This window comes from Barbus barbus, assembly GCF_936440315.1.
Source record: "Barbus barbus genome assembly, chromosome: 26".
NCBI lineage: Eukaryota > Metazoa > Chordata > Actinopteri > Cypriniformes > Cyprinidae > Barbus > Barbus barbus.
In genome coordinates, this window is record NC_136754.1 from 6,653,772 (window position 1) to 6,676,515 (window position 22,744).

The window sequence follows — 22,744 nt, forward strand, 5'->3', positions numbered from 1 at the left end:
ATCGACATTTATAACCGCACATTTTTCCATTTAACCAGGCGTTTGTGATTAGATATGGGAATCGTAATGAATTCAACGACTCGCGTTCTGATTTCGGTTCCATTAGTAGCCTATAGACACTAGGAAAGAGTGAAATCTTATTGCATAATGCCTTCAGAAGTCTCAAATAATGAAACCGTTGTAGATTTTAATAGAACATATAACAATTCCTGAAAAAATTAATGCACATAGCACCGACTTTTGTATAGGCTACTATATAAAGTACTGAGCAAAAATAAAAATGGTAACATATCTGATGCATTAATTAGGCTACTTATTTCTAAAACAAAATATCATCGATTACATAAATCATTTTGAGAAGCCTATATTTAACTACATGTTGCCATATGCCTACAATAAGTACAAAACAACACATGAACGGTTCTTGTTTAATTTCCAATCCGACGTGACAAAAGTAATTTAAGTATTTATTTGATTCTTTGAGAATCGGCTCATACGAGTCATTCGTTCGGGAATCGGATAACTGTGGTCGCGCTTTATCTTTTAGATTCACTTAGAAGAACCGACTCGTGAATCGGAATACTCGTTTGTTTTTCGCTGTATGTTCGGCCGTGGTGTGGCGTTGGTGAATGGGAGTGCATTAAACTCTGTTTGTATGCTTTTCCGTTCACATCAGGATGCACATTCGAGAACCGTTCCGGCAACCGAACGTCATGTATGAGTGCGCGCGTGCTTTTGACAGATTTGAATGTTTTTTTTTCAATCCACAGCCCATCCTCGCGCCTCCCGTCCTGAACGAGGTCCTTAAATGACCCACGATCACTGAGGAGCTCGCGCTTTCTCTGTCCGGATCATGGCATGCGCCCCATCCCGGACTTCCACACGCGCGGCGCCGAGGCTCGAGAGCAGTGAACATGGGAATCAGGTCCAGAAATGCCACTAACAGTGCCGAGGACTCGCGCGAGCGGAAGAGCGCGCTGGCCGCAGACCTGGAGCAGTGCGCGGGGCAGGAACGGGACGGCGCGCTGCTGCTCGTCGGCTCGGGCAGGGAACCGGACTTCAAACGGGGCTCGCAGAACATAGGTCTGCTCGCTAAGACGCCCCTGGGCTATACACGTCCCGTGAAGAGGAATAATATCAGGAAGCGACGGATTCAGAACCTCATCTACGACGCGCTCGAGAGACCACGAGGATGGGCGCTCCTCTACCACGCGTTTGTGTAAGTGAACCCAGATGCATTCCACACCCAAAAGCGCCCACACACACAGAGGGAACAGCCCAGTTAATTATAAATTACAACAATTCAGTTCAATCCAATTTATTTGCACAGCCCCTTTCATTGTTCCAGCTGCATCTTTACAGTGAATGCAGCTCCATAAAGCTCCCTAAGATTTATAATAGCTGATAAGTGAACCCAAAAAAGAAATGAAATGAAATGCAAAGACATGGAAATCACATTTGTGTTTACTGAATCCTGCTAGAATTGTTGTATACAAACAAGTAACCAAATACTCAAGATTAAAGGAGCAAATGTCAAAGTCTAAGAGTCATTCATTGGAAAAATACATTCTGATTGATCAATAATATGAAAATTGCGGTTCTCTTTAATGTCTATGATGGTTGTAGCCCTAGTTTTGTATATTTACAGTTGTGTAACTATGTAGAGAATGATAGCTTGCCTTTTAATGAGCAGGAAAGCAGTTGTTCTGAGTTTTGTGCTTTTGCAATGAGCATTTTGAAGTGTGTAATGTGTTCCAATTTGTGCTGGAGATCTCCATGGTGCTGAAACAGACCACAACCTCCAGCTGCTACTACTAGAGCTGAGTGACCAGAAATCAAAGCACTTATACCTGTCTAGCAGCCGTTTGTGGTCATATAACAGCGCCATACGTTCACTGTAGAGCCAGAGATACTGCCTGTGATCATTGTGGCGCTGTGATAAGAACACTGTGTGCTAAACTGACAAAGTGCCGCTGGTCTGTGGAGCTGTCCGTGGTCCTGATATCAGTACTGGTGGAGCGATTATACAGCACATACAACACATAAGTGACTCTTATCTTAGAAAGGCAAGAATACATGTTAATGCTGTTTAAGTGGAAATTGTTCTTTGTCAGGCATTAGAGTGCAGATGAAGCCCCAAGCTTGACACTAAACCTCTGTAGTCTACACACAAACAAACATATTATTCATGGAATCTGCATCTGCAACTCAGCACAGATTTTCCCCAGTGTGTATGGTTTCTCAGACTGTATCAGGGCTTTTAACCAGGCCCTTTGTATCATGTGAGGTTAGTCCACAGCATATTAATGTGAATAATTGATTAAAAAACTCTTTATGTGCTGAAAAGTGTTGTGGCATATGTGTGTGGTTTGTGTGTCTGGATGTGTGTATTTGGGAGCAATTTGCAGTTAATAATTCAGCTTGCCTCCACCCTACTGTAGCAGTGTATCTAGAGGAAGGCTTAAATTAAGTTGTTAAACATAGGGTGGGACTTCCATTTTTATAGTTTTTTTAATTGATGCTTTTGAAACAAACAAGTTTAATTGATGCTTTTGTTAATCCCAGCATTGCTAGTATAGTCTCTGTGGAGCAAAATAAAAACATCTGCTGCAAAAGTGAAAGAAAACAAAAATAGTGCAAAATTAATTTAAAGATTACATATGCAGTGCAATAAACATAAATTCTGCAATAAAATAAGTTTTGGAATAAGTATTCAAATCTTAATTCCCTGTGTAAAATGTGTAGTACAAATATATATATATATATATATATGTGTGTGTGTGTGTGTGTGTGTGTGTGTGTGTGTGTGTATGTATGTATCATGTTTGTATATTTGACTCATTTCATTGTGTAGTATACATTTATAGTATATAGTATATACAGTATGTATTGTCACATCTTTTAATTTTATATATATACACACACACGAAGAGTTAATTTGCAAAAACCGATAAACGCCACTTTAAAAAAAAAAAAGCGCTGATTGCTGCGCATCATTCTACACCTATAGCGTGATCTGAACCCTAAACAAACTTTGTCAAAAATGCCTGTATTGTCCACTTTCAAGGCTTCGCGAGTTCATGTTTTACTGCAGAAGCCGACAAGCACCCTTGTTGTTTTTGAACAGAAGCCGATAAGTCCATTTTAGCGAATCAGCATGCTGTATTCAAGTCAGGTGACAAGGCTACTTTCACTTTGAAAAGACGTGCTAGCTGAGAGGAGTTTCGTCAAAGCTGACTAAAAGTGATTGAGTATGGATAATTTTGACGAACTTGATGAACCTGTGATATCTTCTTCAGGGCGTAAAAGGAAAATAAAAGCTGAAACGTTTTCATGGAACCTTGAAAAGCAGCGCGTTACAATGCGTGTAATCACATCCATACAGTCTATGATCACAACAACAATAACATTTGTCAGGCATCTACATTGTCATCTGAGGAGATTACAAAGATTAAACGAGTGTTTTTTTTTTCTCTAAAACATGAAATGTTGAGTTATCTGCTTTTGCCAAAAAAACGACTGTTGGAGTTATCTGCTTTTGCTATAAAACAAACTTTTAATATGTAAAAAAAACATACTTTCAATGAACTTAAATTTTTTTAATTGCCTGTATTTAGTTATTATTACTTAATAAAAACAACCCAACTGCAGATTGATTGATATTACTTGGAATGCGCCAGACAAAAACGCGATTTCTTCATGGAATATGTTCCATGAAGATATTTTTCTAATTTTCTACCGTAAATATATCAAAACTTAAAATGCATTGTTAAGAACTTAATTTGGACAACTTTAAAGGTGATTTTCTTAATATTTTGATTTGTTTGCACCCTCAGATTCCAGATTTTCAGCCAAATATATTGTCCTATAATAACAAACCATACATCAATGGAAAGCTTATTTATTCAGCTTTCAGATGATGCATACATCTCAATTTAAGAAAAATTGACCCTTGTGACTGGTTTTGTGGTCCAGGGTCACACACAAATATATAAAGTGACCTCCATAAATATTGGAACAGTAAAGACAAAATTGTTCTGTTGGCTGTGGAGTAAAGACATTTACAAATATGATTAAAAGATGAATATCAGCCAAAACTACAGAATGTCACATTTTATTATTGGGTGATTCAACACAGATGTTTTACCAGCTGAGAAGTTCAGCACTTAGAGTTTCATCCCTCTATCTGTTGTGAGCATGTTGCATTAATTCTTCAGATATTAAAAGCAGGGAATGTGTCGCATCAGTTATATCCATTACTTCTGCATTCTGAATCTTGCATTCGATGACGACACACACAAACCAGGATGAAGATGAGGGAGCTGACTTTAAGAGAAAAGCAAGCAATTTAGATGTTAAAAGAAAAGAGGAAGTCAATTAGAGCTATAGCAAAAACAAAGGGCATGGAGAAATCAAGAGTTTGGAAACCACCAGCAACCAACAACGACCTGATCAGCTGAGAAAACAACAGTAGTTGATGACAGACAAATCATAAAAGCTGTGAAAATGAACCCTAAAAGACGTGTCTTTAAAATCACCCACAACTTCCAGAAAGCTGGGGTGATGCTCTGACAATCTACTGTACTCAGGAGACTTTGACACAGAATTACAGATGCTACACAGCAAGATGCAAACCTCTGAACAGCACCAAAAATAGAAAGGCAAGATAAGAGTTTGCAAAAAAGCACAAAGGTGAGCCAGAAGAGTTTTGGAACTGTGTTTGTGGACCGATGAGACAAAGATGAACCTTTATCTAAGTGATGGGAAAGCAAAAAAGGGAACTGCAAATGATCCCAAGCATACAGCCTCATCTGTAAAGCATGGTGGAGGTGGTGTCATGGTATGGGCATGCATGGCTGCCTCTGGAACAGACCCTCTCAACTTTACTGATGACTTAATGTATGATGACAGTAGCAGAATGAATTTGGAAGGGTACAAACTAGGGATGCACGATATTATCGGACTGATATCGAAATCGGCCGATAATGACTTTAAATGTAAATATCGGCATCGGCCTGACATGCAAAATTATGCCGATATGTCTTGCCGATAAGGGGAAGGGGTTAACTCGCATGTGCTCAGGGTGTGCTAGCGATTAGATCACGTCAGCAATGTGGCTCATTCTTGAAGCAAAGTTTTGTCTGAATGATGAATAGATTGACTATTTTGGATCGCTGCATTTAATGTGTGAAGGCATGTACAGAATGACGCGTTCGGTGTGGGATAGAGTAAACAGTTATAGCACAAGCAGGGACAGCAGTGACAGCCTCCCCCAGGTCCTAATGCCCGTTCGGTAAGTAGTTTTAATAGTAGGGGCGCAGTTGGCCTACTTCTAATTAAATTAAAAGTAAAATAGCCTACACAAATAACATTTAGACTGTGTTTCTGATTAAATAAAGCAATAATTGATGTAATAAAATAAGTATGTTTTGATTTAATGGTCAGAAGCTATAGCTTACATGAAAAAAAAAATCACAAACATGACACTTGTAAATTAAATAATTTTATATATACTGATTTATTCATTAATGTGTAACGTTTTATTTTTTAAACAAATCATGACCTCTAAAAGATTTTCAGAATTTTTACAACTCTTTTGTTCTAGACCATCTACAAATGTTAAATCTTAAAATAAAATATTAGGGTTAACACTGCATCTTTCTGGGGGAAAAAATGCAGCGATTGATATAGTTGATTTATATTTATTTTCAAAGCTTCAATGTACAGTTAAAAAACCTTTATTATTTTTTATTTAATTCTAATAAATAAGTTCTTGTTAAAAACTAACCAAAATTAATAATATTTTGCTTATAATTTCTGCACAGGAGAGACTTGGTGTTGTTTCCAAACAAAAGGAAATATATCGGTATCGGCATCGATATCGGCCAAAATGAGTTGAAAAATATCGGCATATCGAATATCGGCAGAATTCCAATATCGTGCATCCCTAGTACAAACCCATCTTGCCTACCAATATTCAAGAAAATGCCACCAGATTCATTGGGAAGTGCTTCATATTGCATCAGGACAATGACCCAAAACACCCTGCCAGTTCAGTCAAGGAGTTTATAAGGGCAAAGAAATGGAAAGTCTTAGATTGCCCAAGTCAATCTCCAGATTTAAATCTGATTGAACATGAATTTCACCAGCTGAAGAGGAGAGTAAAGGCAGAAACTCCCCAAAACAAGAAACAATTGGGATTGGCTGCATTAAAGGCTGGGAAAAGCATTTCAAAGGATGAGACCAAGAGTCTGGTGATGTCTATGGGTCACAGACTCACTGCTGTGATTGTGCGCAAGGGATCTGCAACTAAATAATAGCTTTTAATCTTTTATATCTGCCTTATGTTCAACTGTCCCAATACTTATGCTCACATCAATGAGTGGGATGGACTCTAAAAGTGCTGTTCTTTTTATTTGGTAAAACATCTATGTGTTGAAACGGCTAATAATAAAACGTGCCATTCTGTAGTTTTGTCTCATATTCATCTTTTAATCATATTTGCAAATGTCTTGACTCCACAGACAACACAGCAATTTTGTCTTTACTGTTCCAATATTTATGGAGGTCACTGTATATATTTGTGTGTGACCCTGGACCACAAAACCAGTCACAAGGGTCAATTTTTTTGAAATTGAGATTTATGCAGCATCTGAAAGCTTTCCATTGATGTATGGTTTGTTATGATAGGACAATATATTTGGCTGAGATACAACTATTTGAAAATCTGGAATCTGAGGGTGCAAACAAATGAAAATATTGAGACAATCACCTTTAAAGTTGTCCAAATGAAGTTCTTAGCAATGCATATTAAGTTTTGATATATTTACGGTAGAAAATTTCAAAAATATCTTCATGGAACATGATCTTTACTTAATATCCTAATGATTTTTGGCATAAAAGAAAAATGGATAATTTTGACCTATACAATGTTTCGTTGGCTATTGCTACAAATATACCTGTGCTATTTATGACATACAGTATATATATATATATATATATATATATATATATATATATATATATATATATATATATATAGTGTATAGCTATAAATATACACAATATATTAAAATACATGAAAAACATGACAAAAAAAATCTTATATATATATATACTATATACTATAAATATATACATCATAATGAAATAATAAAATATAATATATATATATATATATATATATATACACACTATGTAATTAAGATCTAGAAATGAATTAGAATATTTAAAACTATATAAATATATACACAACTACAAGTTATTAGAGAGTGGACACACTATAAACATACTACACAATGATGATTTACCTTTTATATATTAATAGATATTTTCAATAATTAATCATTTGATTTTCAGGCTGCACCTCTAGAGGCATAATTAGCTGTATTGCTGGATGGGTGAGCCAACTATTGGTAACTTCCTCTAGATAATTGCCTCAGTTGTTCCCATAGCGATGGGGTGCTTGTGGACTGTCGGCTGATATTAGAAAAATATATCCAACCAGCACACTTTTTATGTCTCTGTCTGGCATCTTTAAACTGAAATTGCCAAAGCCAAGCTGTCTCTGACAGGTCAAAAGTCAAAATGTGATGGGGAGTTGTGAAGTGAATAAGAGAGAATAGAATAGGGTTTGTAAATCATCAATAAGTTGATATAGTAATGGTGGGATGGGATCAGCAGAGCAACTTAGCTCAGTAAAAAAGAGGGTTTGGATTTCTTATGTCCATTATACTTGCTCTTTAAAATTTGACAGGATATGTCTGATTTTAAGCATTGAGTTATCACTTTGCCTTTGGCTATCGATTAGTGACCGCCAACGTACAACAGGAAATTGTAAAGCATATCTCAGAAATTCCTTGATCTATATCTCAAGAAAGAACATCCCGCTTTTCTTGAACACACAGAAGATTGGAGATTTATCTTGTATAATATGTCAGCTTGATGCATAAGGCTGATTTACTCAGAAGATTAAGATGGTGACGTTAGTGTTGTGAAGAGTCGCTGGCTTAATTAAACTTTCCATGTGCTTCATTAAATGAGTTTTGGAAAGGTGTTAGGTCGTGTATGAATAATGGTTGAAGCAGATTACATAAGTCAGGGAAATTATGATTAAATGAAACCACACTCTTATATTACCTAGGATATATGAAGTCAAAACCTTCAGCCGGACTGAGTTGTAGGGTCTGATCATAGCTTGTGGGTAACAGGGGCCAAGGCCACTGACTGCACTCTTGGCTAGAAACTCTAAGTGGAATTTGATACTGGCAGCTAAATCACACTAACACAGGGAGCTCAGCGAATACATAACGTGAAAATTTATGGAGGTTGAATATGACAAGCTGCAGCGCTTCCAAATGGGATGGTGGTAGCAGCTTAATGGTTAAAGATCTGAGCTAGTAATCTGAAGGTTGATGTGGTGATTCATAAAGTGGAGAACTACTGGGATCCTCCATCACTATTTCGCCCTTGAGCAAAGCACTTCACCCAGGGTTGCTCTGGGTGGGCAGTTCCTGTCATAAATTTATTGTTAAGTTGCTTTGGGTAAGAAAGTGTCAGCTGAATGACTTATAAAATAACATGCTGGATGGATTCAAGTGGGCCAATGAGGAGTGAGTTGCAGTAAACCAGTCTAGTAACGGGTGGCTGCCGCAATGCAACGATAACTGAAGGTCAGTTGGACATCTAGGATAGTGTCCAGGGTTTTTCCTCACCTGGTGGTGATTGACTGTGTGACCTTCAACCCATAGAGAGAAAGAGGACATGTGGGGGAGGTTGTGACTGGTTCAGATGGGAGCTCGTTGTCTTTCCAGTTTCACTGCTGATTAATGTTGATTCATAGCTTTCTATAGCAAATAAAACCATCCACTCCTAGGAGGTGATCCCACCTAATCCATTCTCTCCATTGATCCAGCCATTATCCATAATTAGAACAAATGGATAACTTTTTCTAGTTTTATTATGTATATAATTATATTAAAAAGTATCTGATATTTATGTATTTTTACCTCTTTCCACGCCAACATTTTTTTTTAAGTACCCAACCACCACCAGCATTTTTTATAATTTTTACAAAATTTTCAAGGCCCCCAGAGTACTTTGTTGTATGAATATCTGAACATGCAATATGTCAAAAGAAAGAACCAAGCCTCTGCTTTTAAACAAACGAACGAACAAAAACATTTTGTTCTTTGTGCTTTCTTCTTATCATCACTTGGATGTGGGCAAAGCTACATTTTGAACAAAAAGCTGAATTTTTTTTTTTGTAAAGGCCAATGCCTGGATCGGATTCAGAACAATGATCAATCTACTGATTGGCTTCATCACTCTGTCTCCTCTCCACCAGTAAGCTGGTGTGTGGTGAGCGTTCTGGCGCAATATGGCTGCCGTCGCATCATCCAGGTGGATGCTGCACACTGGTGGTGGTTGAGGAGATTCCCCCCCTTCTATGTAAAGCGCTTTGAGTACCCAGAAAATCGCTATATAAATGTAACAAATTATTATTAATTATTATTATTATCAATACACAGATGGAGTAGATCGAGTCCATCAGTATCACCAAAGCTTGCATGGTCCTATACCACTTTGTGGGAGCCCTCTACCATATAAAACATGGAAAGTCAGAATATTCCATCCGTAGCGGGAAAGCTTTAAATATGGTTTCATTCAGAACATATTGATTATCTCTAATATGGACACCTAACATAATATGATATTTACCATCTGAATCTAACCATGTCATGTCAACAAATGGAAAAGTCAGCCATCTATTAATTATCATGTTAATTACTGTGCGCCTTTTTTTTCACTACTAAAGCATAAAAATACTATAATATGTTTGCAGATATTTAGGAAACATGTTAGTTCACATACTTGTTTCTCCGTAAAACAACACTACAGCCAGTTATTCTACTTTGAAATGTGAGCCTCGGCATCCAACTAAAAAGCTCTCTGTGACCAGAGCCATATTTAAATGCATAAATATCAAACTATATTCTTTTATTTACGATAGATAGGTCATAAATAGGCCTTGGTAGGGTCTTTTGCTTGGTTACTAGAGCTTTCTAGGGTGTTTTAGCTGGTTGCTATGATGTTTTAGGTACTTTCTAGGTGTTGCTAAGGTTTTCTGGTTAATTACTGGACATTTCTGTGCTATTCTAGCTGGTTCTGTCTTCAGATCAGCTAAGCATAATGAGCTCAATTGATAGAAAAATTTGTTTCTTACATTTGCAACAGGTGATTTAGGGACTTCAGTTTCCTTTTGCCTAAGCAGCAGTTTTACAGTGGGATAAAACTGGAAACACTAACGGCAGAATCACCTCACACATTTGCAGAAGGTGCAAAGCCTCTTCCTCCCTAAACTGCGTTACCCAGCATTCTGAGGCCACATGGTGATTCCTCACCTCTAGTTGGCCTCCTCTGCGAGTTTGTGTGTGTGTATGTGTATGTGTGTGACCTTCGCAGTCAGATAAAAGGTTAAAGGATTGGTTTCTCAAAGTGAGAGAAAATCCATTTATGTCATATATGTACAGCTCTAGACCAATGTACTCTGTCTCTTTCTTTAACACACACACTCTCAATGTGGAGGTGTAAATATGTTTGTGTGTGCTCTCTGCGGTTCTGTAATTCACAGATCATTTTATCACGGCAGGTTGTTGTGTTACTGAGTGAGAATGGAAATGGCGTGCTGTCAGAGAGGGAAATCCGTGTGTGCGTGTGTATGTGTGTGTTCAGATATGTGCCAACAAAATAATGTGTTCTTCTTTTTGCTTAGCAAACATGTTTGTCAAAATGAATTAAAGATGCTGAAGAAGGTGGTTAGCTCATGGCACATGGTGCTCATCTGGGCAGCTTGAGTTTGAATCTAACATTTCTCATTCACATTCCCTACCTTTCTTCCTATGATTTAACGTCCTTCTCTCTTCCGAACCTATAAATAAAAAAGACAAGAATCCACAATAAGGTGTGCATAACAATAATTCTTTGCAACAACCGAATAGACTCAAGTTGTAAGACTGAATTGTGGCTTTTACAAGTAATCTGGTTCGTAAGCTTTGTCCTGGAGACATATTCTCACTATAATATGTGAGTAGTGTAGAGTAAATGTTGCCTGAAGCGAAGTGCATTTTTTGTGTGTTGCTGCACTCACATATTCCAGTCCTCATGTCATGTTATCTCTATAGTCTGTTTTCATTAGTGAGAAATTTCCCATAAAAGAGGCCAATAATTAAATGGCAATTTTCTGATAAATTCTTTAGCCTAATATGATAAGTGTATTATTAATATTTATTGCAAAATGGTTAAATGGATATTGTTTGTAGTACAGTATACACAGTTGGATTTAAGTTGAAATTATTTGAAAAGTTTATTTTAATAATATATTCATTTTCTAATATGATTCACACAGGGGGAGTCGTGGCCTAATGATTAGAGAGTTGGACTCGTAATCCAAAGATTGTGAGTTCGAGTCTCAGGTCTGGCAGGAATTGTAGGTGGGGGGAGTCTCTCCACCCTCAATACCACAACTGAGGTGCCCTTGAGCAAGGCACCAAACCCCCAACTGCTCCCTGTGTGTGTGTGTGTGTGTGTGTGTGTGTGTGTGTGTGTGTGTGTGTGCGCACACACTTTGGATGGGTTAAATGCAGAGCACAAATTCTGAGTATGGGTCGCCATATGTCACGTCACTTGATAGCCCCCCCCCCAAAAAAAAATCTGATATCATTTATCTGATCACCCTCAAATCATTGTAAACCTTTATGACTTACTTTCTTTTGTGAAACATAAAATATATGTGAAAGGCAGTGGTGTCCAAACAAAATTGATTTTTATTGTATGGGAAAAAGCTTTTTCAATTTATTTAGAACATTTTATTATACATCTAACATATGGAGGATTTTCAGAAACTATAGATTATATTAATGAATATTTAAAATGTGAGAGAATTTTATATGTAATTTTGATATATGAAATTATATTAATATTGTTTTTAGTAAATGTTGGAAACTGTAAACAGAACTTGAAGTTCTGAACATGAACTTATTAACAGTTTGTTGTTTTATCAAACTAAAGAAATTCTGCTTTTTTGTAACTGTGTTGAATTTCTTTGAATTGCAGTTCAGTAAATTTAGAATTCTGTGGGGTGTGGCCAATTAAATTCCAATTCTAGATCATGTATTTAAAGCAGTGGTTCTCAACCCGCAGCCCGTCACAAATCCAAATGCGGCCCACCATGCTGAACACAATTAAAAAATAACTTCCAGTTTTACAATTCATTTTAGTTTTTACATTAATTTAAAAATGTACTAAACAAATATAAGATGTAATGTTTTTGTTATGTAAAATAATTTAGTTTTTCATATATTATTTTCAGACATGAGCAGACCTATGTACTCCTGTAATTAACGTCACGCATTTAACGAACACTTAAGCTCGCACTTTGGCAGAATTCAACTGAAATAGTCATCAGCAGCCATTAGTTCAATAAAATTAAGCATCAGAATGGACAAATTTGTTAGTAAAGGAGAAAAACGAAATGTGGAAAATGCCAGAGAAGGAACACATACAAACAAGAATAGTTGCAGCATCAGCAGTGAAGGTAGGAGAGTGCTGGACTTTCAGCATCAACTTTCGGGTTTGCCCTGCCACTCACTTGAAGATGTTCAGGCAAAAGGAAACACTCTTACTACACAGCAATCATCCTTAATTGCAGAAATGTGGCAAAACATCTCTTGAGAGAACCTCAGATGATTAAATTCGAAAGTACTTTTCATATTTGGATCAACATACATTTGTGGATGCACATTTTCTGCAATGTCACGCATCATGTCACGCTTACCGACTGCAACAATCTCAACGTCATTGTGCTGTTACTCCTTTCGAGCCAAATTTCACAAAATTGGTCAGCTCCCAACAGCATCAGGTGTTTTATTAATGTTGAGTAGAATTATTTATTTTTTATTATTAATTATTATTTCAATAAATGTAATCGTTTAGATATCATAATATTTAGGCTATAATATTATAAATCTGGTTAGCTTGTATTGGTGACGTAATATGTAAATAATATGTGGCCTGTGAGACTTGCACTTGGACCATAGTGCGGCCCAGTGGAAAAAAAGGTTGAGAACCACTGATTTAAAGGGAACCAATTCTTAAAGGGACAGTTCACCCCAAAAATCTCTCATCATTTACTCACCCTTCCAAACCTGAGTGTTCATTTAAATCAGTGGTCTCAATTCCTGGAGGGCCACAGCTCTGCAGAGTTTAGCTCCAACTCACGCCTGCTTGGAAGTTTCTAGTAATCCTGAAGAGCTTGATTAGCTGGATCAGGTGTGCTTGATTAGGGTTGGAGCTAAAATGTGCATAGCTGTGGCCCTCCAGGAATTGAGTTTGAGACCAATGTTTTAAATGTTGACATTTTCTAAACCTGTTTAATTAATGCAGAAAGCAAACTCCTAAAGACACATGAATACAGCAGAAGTAGAAGTAGGTACTCTCTGTACAGGAGAACGTAACCTTCTGAATACAGAATTCGTTTGAAGCATTTGAAGGGAAGCATAAAACGATTTACCACTGATTGATCTTGGTGAGTTTAATGAGGCCATGAGCGTCGGCTCTGCCATCCACACACACACATCTGCCTGAGTCAGGTCTGTCTGGGTAAAAGAGTCCCCAAATGTACTGGACAAGCAACCAGGTCCAATTCCCTCAAGCTCCAAATCTTTGCCTACTCTGACAGAATGACTTGCAATAAATCTGAAATGCTGCTTGTCATGTGAAAGAAGCGGTCATTCAGCAGACTTTTTTATCCAAAGCAGCTTACGGAACATTTATTACAGGGACAATCTCCCTGGTGCCTTGCTCAATAGCACAGCAGTGATCGCTCATGAGTCATTCTGCTTTCTGGCTCTAAGTTTTATGCGGCATCGCCTTTCTAAGAAGTTTCGTTGCTGTTAAGTACTGGTGAAGTAGGGAATATGGTCAAAAGTGAGCAGCTTGATGTAAGGCATTGGTCTCAAACTCAATTCCTGGAGGGCAACAGCTCTGCACAGTTTAGCTCCAACCCTAATCAAATACACCTGATCCAGCTAATCAAGCTCTTCAGGATCACTAGAAACTTCCAAGCAGGTGTGATTTGGAGCTGGTTGAAGCTAAACTCTGCAGAGCTGCGGCCCTCTAGGAACTGAGTTTGAGACCAATGATGTAAGGGCTTCCTTCCTGTTTGGAGCTCTTTATTAGATTTGTTCTGTATTAGATCTGTTCGTTACTTACATATATTTAAGCTAAAAGCTCTGCCAAATCACATTCTAATCTTATTCTAGTTTAGCTTCAGGACACCCAGTTCAGGATTCTACATTAGACATCAGTGGCTATACAAGATAAGTGAAAAAATATTTAAAATCAAAACATTAGTTCATTAAGTTTCTGAAAAATATACAGCCCTGCATCCTGAAAAAAGCCTAATATTACCTAATTTGATGATGCGGAGTTAAAAAAAACAAAAAAACATTTTCCTTTTTTTTTTTACAAAATAAGATTGAAGGCGTAGTGTAGAGTGGGGAAAAGGCCCCTTATGATATGAGATTTATAAAGCCTGTAGATAGGAAGTACATGTTTTTAAAGAAAAATATTATTATATTTTCAGAATGACATAATTTTTTGTTTCAAGCCTAGTGTGTGGGGTAAAATGCCCCCAGGGGGCATGGCTTAATTACTATAGTTATTCTGTTCTGAACATCAAATCCTTTGTTTTTCTATCAAATGTATTGTAACAAGTTGGTTGAACAAAATTTGTTGGACTTATATTTAAAAATGACCTCAAGTTAGCATCAGGTTAGCTATCCAGTTAGCATCAGCTAACTATATAATAATTTTATAATTTTACCCCACCTGTATGGCAAAACGCCCCTTTGGTACAAATAAAATTTTTGTTGAAAATCTAATAACATGAAAACATTGGACATTTTTCATACTTGGTTTATAGTTTATGTCATTATCACTAAAACTATGATAACTGTTCTGGACACTTTTAACTTTTGTTTCACAGAAGAAAATGAGTCCTTAAAGGGGGGCGTTTCCCCCCACTCTACCCTATGTGCTTTTTCACCAAGGAGATGGTGGTGGATTTTAGAAGAGACAGGCGCCCTCCTCCTCCTTTGTACATTGGAGGAGTAGCTGTGGAAGTGGTCTCTAGCTTCAGGTACCTGGGTGTGTATATAACCGAGGACCTTACCTGGAGCACCAATACCATCCGGCTGGTCAGGAAGGCCCACCAGCGTCTCTATTTCCTCAGGAAGTTGCGGCGAGCTGGACTTGGGAGCTCAGTCCTGAGGAGTTTCTATCACTGTGCGGTGGAGAGTGTCCTCTGCACCTGTATTACGGTGTGGCATGGCAGCTGTACTGCTGCTGAGAGGAGGGCTCTGCAGAGGGTTGTAAGGGCTGCACAGAGGACTATGGGGAGCAGGCTTCCCACCATCACAGACCTCTACACAGCACGATGTAGGGGGAGGGCCCTCCGCATCATGAAGGACTCTACTCACCCTGCACACGGACTCTTCGAACCCCTCCCCTCAGGCAGACGGCTGAGGAGCATCCGGAGTAGGACCACCAGGCTCAGAAATAGCTTCTTTCCTGAAGCTGTTAGACTGTTGAACTCTAGCCATGCTCTGTAGGCATTCCATCTCTCCTTTTGAACATGCGCATGCATGCATGCGCACATACATATACACACATACATACATACACACACTGATCTGCATTACAAACACTTTATCCACCTTAAATGTAATATTTATTATAGGCGAAATACTATCGATTATCTCTTTTGGACAATTTCTTCTTGCTTTTAAACCGGGACCTGAGTTCTAATTTCGTACCATAACATGGAAATGTGAGTTGGTATGACAATAAAAGTTCCTTTCCTTTCCTTTCCTTTCCTTTCCTAATGCACTTCTCAAAATAACAAAAAACTGTCAAATGTCACAAGTTTCAGTTTTAATGACAAAAAGAAGTATTCAAAATCATGACAAAACTGACAAAATCTGAAAAGGAGTGGGAAAATGTTTTCAAATATTTAAAGTCATTTAATGGGATAAAATAAGATCTTCACCTTTGTTAAAAGTGAAAATGCTATGAAATGCATCATATTTTGTAAAAAAGTGTGATTGGCAAGTGAATCGGCACTCCAAAATTTGTAAGAAACAATGAACAATTATTGCCTGTTGCTAACTGTGCACATTATATGGTTAGTTACATTTTATTATTTGGATGTAGCATTGTTTTAGAGTCGAGTTGTAACATGCAAAGTGTGGTGAATAGTTCTAAATCAAGTGTTAACTGAAGAGTTTGTCTTTAGATGTTTCTTGAAAAAGGCATATCTGTCCACTTTTCTTGTTTATGCGTTTTCTCTAATCAAACAGACGCACTCTAATGTGTTCTGTAGAGTAGAACATTAATTTAATTTTGATATAAAAAAAAATTCTGTCTTTTCCTCTTTCTATTTGCTATGGCCGCTGTACTGCCTCCTCCAGCACACAGTCATGTGACATGTTTCCACGGTAACATCGCCTTGTGCCGCGGAGGAGGGCTGCTCAACTGTCTGCCGATGAATATACACTCTTCCAGCACATTTACACCACTCAGCCTCCTCACCGCACAGAACACACACTTACACAAACTTCTAACTTAAGCAGTTGCTGTGCAACCGACAGCAAACAAAAATAAGGGAGTAAGTGTCAGAGTGTGTGTGAGCTCTCATGCTTGGGTATGTGTGTGTGATAGTGAGTGTGTGTGTTTTATTTCCTATGCATGACACAGGGATGTGCTCCTCAGCTTCTGTTGCTCAGCAACTGTCCCAAATTAGAGCCACAGCTAAAAGTGAACAAACAGATTATGCCTACACAGGAAGACTGTGTGTTTGGCTTAATGTACATGACCTTAAAATGTGGAAGTCTATGCGTTTGATATGTGCATGAGTGATTCTGGTGCCGTAGGGAAGACGGAATATGTAAATGCGCTAAAAAGTACAAGCACCTTTGTTGATGTTGTTTCATAACAGTACTATCTGCATGTATTTGCTAATAAATAAAATAAAACATTTATTTTATATATTATTATATATCATTTTTTATTTATTTTACCAGCTAAATGGAACAAATGGAGTGTGTGTATGTGTGTGTGTGTGTGAGAGAGAGAAAAATTATTATTATATTAATAATATAAATTATATTATTTTTTAAACTATTTATATTATTTATTTATGATTTATATCTATAATGGATGTTTTTGTATTATCACATTGCATTATTGACATAAAATAAAATTTTATATTTTAAATATTTATTTTATACATACTAATATATATTTGATGTAATATTTTATATTATTTAATCAATCACAAATGTCCAATTTAATCTCGGTGGATGTTATCACATTACATTTCTGACAGTTTTTACAGCATTTCATTTGTTTACTTGAAAAATTCACAGAACACCCATACTGCTCCTGAGAAAAAAGTAACTGAATTAGTCTTGAAATCAAGAAAGGAAAAAAAAAAAAACCTTGTTTGGCAGATTTAGGAGGCTATCACACGCAGACTTTACTGCAGCCTGTCATGTTGAATTTCAATGGACAAACCTTTTTTGAGATGAGTGTTCACTACAAAGCTTTTACATGTTAACATGCCCCAATTAAAGAAACAACTGAAGAAAAGTTGAGCTACTTTAGTTTGGAAAGGGTTACAAAGTCCATTTCTTGGCCTCTGTTGAAGCACAGTGCAGTCCATTACCTGCGAATAGGGTAGTGATGAATATTCCCAGAAGTGGTTGACCGGACAAAAAAATTCTCCAAGAACACGGCAGCTCCTGATCTGGGAAGTCTCAAAAGATCCCAGAACAACAGCAGGCATCTCAAGCATGAGCTTAGGTCGGTGTTCAGGACACAAAGCGTCATTTCAGTGGCTGAAAGGAAACGAAAGTAAAGTTTTAGAGTGGCCTAGTTAAAGTTCTGAGTTCTATAGAGAGGAAGGGGGACGTGAAAAAACAGTTCACATTTGAAGACCTAGTTTGTCAGAGATTTTCAAAGAAGAATGAGTTCCTCAACAGAGACAAGAAAAGCTCTGAACAAACTTGTGGAGGTGTTTAGTTGCAGTTATTGTCATCCAAGCAGATATTAGGTTTAATATTATGGCATTTACTTTTTCACAGTGGTGAAATGAGTGTATGTTCACTATTTACACTTTTCAAAAAACTAAATAATAATTAAAATGCATTTTTTATATTCTTTTTGTGCAACAGCAAATTTTGTTTCAAAAACTACAACCAAGATATCTAAAAAAAAATCACAAAGTTGGCACATACCTCATGGCTATCTGATAAGTCATTTCAAGACACATTGTCAGTTCAGTTTGTCTAAATAATACTAATAACCCTGCAGCGTACGTATTTTAAAATCAGCCAAACAAAATAGACCTGGAAAGTAATTTTGGGTGGTTCTGAAGCTCTTGTCTGCACATGCTTGCTACTTTGTGCTCTGGTCTCCGGTGAGAGCTGTAATCTGCTGTTCCCTGAAATCAGCAGAGAAATACTCTGCTTTTAACATCCACCTTACTAATAACCTCTAATGGGGCTACATGTCTCTCTCTCTCTCTCTGGCTCCTTCTCTTTTCCTCACAAGTACTACAGAATAATTCACTCAAGTAGTATCCAGCATGCTCTGGGGCAGAACTGCACGGCTGTGTGTGTATGTGTGTGTTTTATTATAAAGGTTGATGTGTCCTGTTATGACTCACCTCATATATTGATGCTCCCATTACAGCCAATATGCCCTCAACATCGATCAGACAAACAGCAAAGTTACACACACACATTCTCACAGATGCACATGTACACACACACATTACTCTCACAACATTACCAAGACAGAACACAGGCATAGGGAAGCTTCCATGACTCTCTCTTTCGAAGACATGCAGAGTATTTTGGATTTTACGTCTTTTTTAGGTTTTTTTTTAAATGTTACTTGTTTCAGAATGTTCAGAGAACATTTACGTAACATTCCCATAATGTTTACAAAAACATAAAATGGAATGTTCCCTTAATATTAATATATAATCAAAACTTTTTTGGGGAATATTTAAAAAAGTGGGCGTTTTAAACTTTCTGATAAAATTCATAAAAAAATGTTACTTATGTTTTTACATTACTTTAACTCATCAAAAGTTAAGCAATTTCAACTTAAGTTGATTTTATAAGTCATTTTAATGTAATTTAAGTTGAAATTACTTGTACATCAAGTTGATTACACTTAAAAATTTCAAGCAGCAGCTTAAGTTGAAATAGGTGGACATTGCAATGTAGAAATGTTAGCAAAACGGTCTTAGAACATATTTTTGTTAGCCATAATCTTCATCTAAATCTACTAAATCTTTGTATTTGTCTCTGTATTAAGTTATATGTGAATGTGGGCTTGGTTTAAAGCCGACAAACCCCAGCAAAATAGAATTATGCAATGAATTTTTAGATGCATATAATTTTATAGTTTTATAAGCCTCTGTGGTAAAGTGTAACAGTAGATTAATTAGTAGTAGAAGCACTGATCATGTTTACTCCATAATTAATATGCATTCTCAAAAATTATGCCTTATATGCCTCTGCATGCCGATGGTTTTATTTTGTTTTTAGTCAAAAACTGCACACTGCATAGTTGCCTCCATTTAGTGGAGAATAAAATGATCCCAGATTTTACTGTGTCCACTTACCAAGTGAATCACTATTGATTGGTGTGGATGGCTCTCACCAACCTCTATAGTCAACAAACATCTCTAACAATTCTTTGTAAACAACACTGAAGGGGTCATTTTATAAACAATCAAATTTTCCTTGATGTTTTTGGATAAAAGAGTCTGATATACTGTAGAATAGTGTTGTCAAAAGTACCGACCATGATACCATTCGGTACTGAAATTTTAAAAACATCCATTTCCCGGTAAGATTTGAGCGCTGTTGAGCAGATACTTAACGCTGATTGGTCATTGTGTTCACGCGCTCAATACATACATCTGTGATTGGCTTCAATGATCAATGAAGCGCTCGGTGAAGAGCGTGAAGCTCAACAGCATTCAAATCTTAGAGGGAAATGGACGTTTTTAAAATTTCAGTAAATTTCCGGTATCGCGGTCTGTACTTTTGACAACACTACTGTAGAAACCTATTGGAACTTTTAAACTTCCTGTCAATCCTAAAAGAGCTTTTATTGAAACTAAGCTGCACAAACAACATCTGCAACTTTATGACATCAGACAAATTAAGGCATCAACACGTGACTGTCAGTGGTTACACATCGATGACACCCATAGAGTGATCAGACAGACATTTTGTTTTGTTTTGTTTTTTGTCTTGTTGATGTATCTTGTTTTTTGCGACAAAGTTTTAAAAGTTGTAGTATTTTTCCACATTTTTTTTTGTTTTGTTCTGTTCTGTTCTGTTCTGTTCTGTTTTGTTTTGCTTTGCTTTTTGCTTTGCTTTGCTTTGTTCTGTTTTGCTTTGCTTTGTTCTGTTTTGCTTTGCTTTATGCTTTGCTTTTTGCTTTGCTTTGCTTTGCTTTGCTTTGCTTTGTTCTGTTCTGTTCTGTTTTGCTTTGCTTTGCTTTGTTCTGTTTTGCTTTGCTTTATGCTTTGCTTTGTTCTGTTTTGCTTTGCTTTGTTCTGTTTTGCTTTGCTTTATGCTTTGCTTTTTGCTTTGCTTTTTGCTTTGCTTTGCTTTTCTTTATGGTTTTTGGTTTTCTATGTTGGGGAATTCTTTAATTTGAAACCAAGCTGCAAAAATGACTCAACTCACAGAGAATGTTCACAACTTTGTAACCTCAGACAAATGAATGCATCAGCACATGACTATCAATGGTTACATATCAATGACGCCTATCGGACACTTGTTGTTGCTGGAAATTTGTTTTGTTTTGTTTTTCATCTTGTTTATGTATCATGTTTTTTGTGAGGAAGTTTTAAATTTTTTTGTATTTTTCCACATTCTTGTTTTGTTTTTGTTGTTTTGCTTTGCTTTGCTCTGCTTTTGACTATCAATGGTTACACATCAGTGACGCCTATCGAATGATCACACACATGTATCTTGTTGCTGGAATGCAGTCATCTAATTTGATTATGAAATAAGACACCACCATTATTTTTCAGGCTTTGATATTATAGACCTCACAAACATTTGATAATGTAATATTAGATACATTGCTCACGTCACACCAAAAATTCCCTGTGAAATTTTAATGGTTTTGCCTTTTTAATAATAATTAAAACATTTTTAATTCAATGGATAACACTTTATACAGTATGTGCAGTTATTTATCTCAAACACATTCGCTTGATCAATTTGAGGCCTAGATTAATTATATATAATCATATTTTTTCATAATCATCTCTACATTCTGGGTTGTAGGTTTTCTCGCTTAATAGCCCTTTTCATTAGAAACATAATCATATTTTAGAGCAACAGTTGAGAATGAGCACCCTGAGAGTCATGGCATTCATGAGAGCATCGTGCTTCAAGAAAACCCTGCACACTTCAGTCGACACACAGTAAGAGAGAGAGTAGTATGACCATTACAGGTTATTAGTGTGCTGATGCTAAAAGCTTTCACTGGAGACCAGATGCTGAGCATGTAGCAGTGTGTATGACTGTGTATGTGTGTGTGTGATGAATATGTGTATCCATGGAAACTGCACAGATATAACCTACAAATGCGAAACCATAGAAACTGCCAACAGGTCAACTGACAAATAGAGTGAGGACGATAAGGGAAATATGTGAGTCTGCTGGATGCCACACAGTACAGCTAGATTCCCAGAGGTAACAGAATAACACTGCAGAAGATGGCTTAATCACACAGTCACTTGCATACACAAATCATTACACACATTTATGGCTGTGTTTCTGTGTTCAAGTATTTGGCACTATATCCTTGCTAAAGGTTTATTTCACACAAAAAATAAAAATGATGCAGTATAAATATGTTATGGCTCATATAACTCTTTGCTTATAGAGTATTGCAGTATTTCTAAAGCTTTAAAGCCGCAGTGTTTCAGAAGTAGCACTATTATGATTATTTCACTATTATTAAAGATACTAATATAGTTTATAAAAATATTTTATTTTTTAATTTTTATTTTAGTTATAGTTTTAGTAATTTTGTTTTTCAAATTTTATTTCAGTTTTAGTTATTTTAGTAAATCAGATTAAACTAAATTAAAATGAATAACGTTGCTGAAATTAAATAAGTTTAAGGTTTTTTTTAATATTTTGTTTCAAGTTTTTAAGTTAACCTTTATTTTATTTCAAGAAACAAATGTATGTTTTATGGTTTTAGTTTTAGTTGACTACAATAACCCTGGGAGTGACAGATCTTTTCTTTCATATTGTAACGGACATCCAAGTAAAAACAGATTATCAAAAAATAAAAGAATGTAGGGAGGGACTTGGTTCAATCCACCGGTTGTTGATTGGTTGGAGGCTGATCTGAATGTAAGATTACAGTCGAGTGTGAGAAAGTGGAGGACTAAACAGTTCTATACAGAAGTACTGAATACTTCACCAGAGATAAGTGTGTTATTTCACTGGAAGTAAAAAAAAAAAAAAAAAACAAGATAAAAAAATGAAACATGCATAGGCGAATAATAAGATAAGCATTCATTTATTAAATGGTTAGGAATAATTTTTATTTCATGCCAACTTGTTTTTTG

The 22,744-nt window shown here is 36.6% G+C and overlaps 1 protein-coding gene across 1 annotated transcript in view; it reads left to right on the forward strand.

Moving 5' to 3' along the window:
* Positions 1 to 914: 914 nt before the first annotated feature.
* LOC306846657 (potassium voltage-gated channel subfamily KQT member 3-like) overlaps positions 915 to 22,744 on the forward strand; it is a gene marked incomplete at both ends in the record, with an annotated part of 57,513 nt that continues 35,683 nt past the window's right edge. The window contains one exon of the mRNA XM_079380191.1: positions 915 to 1,219. Within this exon, the coding sequence (XP_079236317.1) occupies positions 915 to 1,219 (305 nt within the window). The remainder of the gene's footprint in view (positions 1,220 to 22,744) is intronic.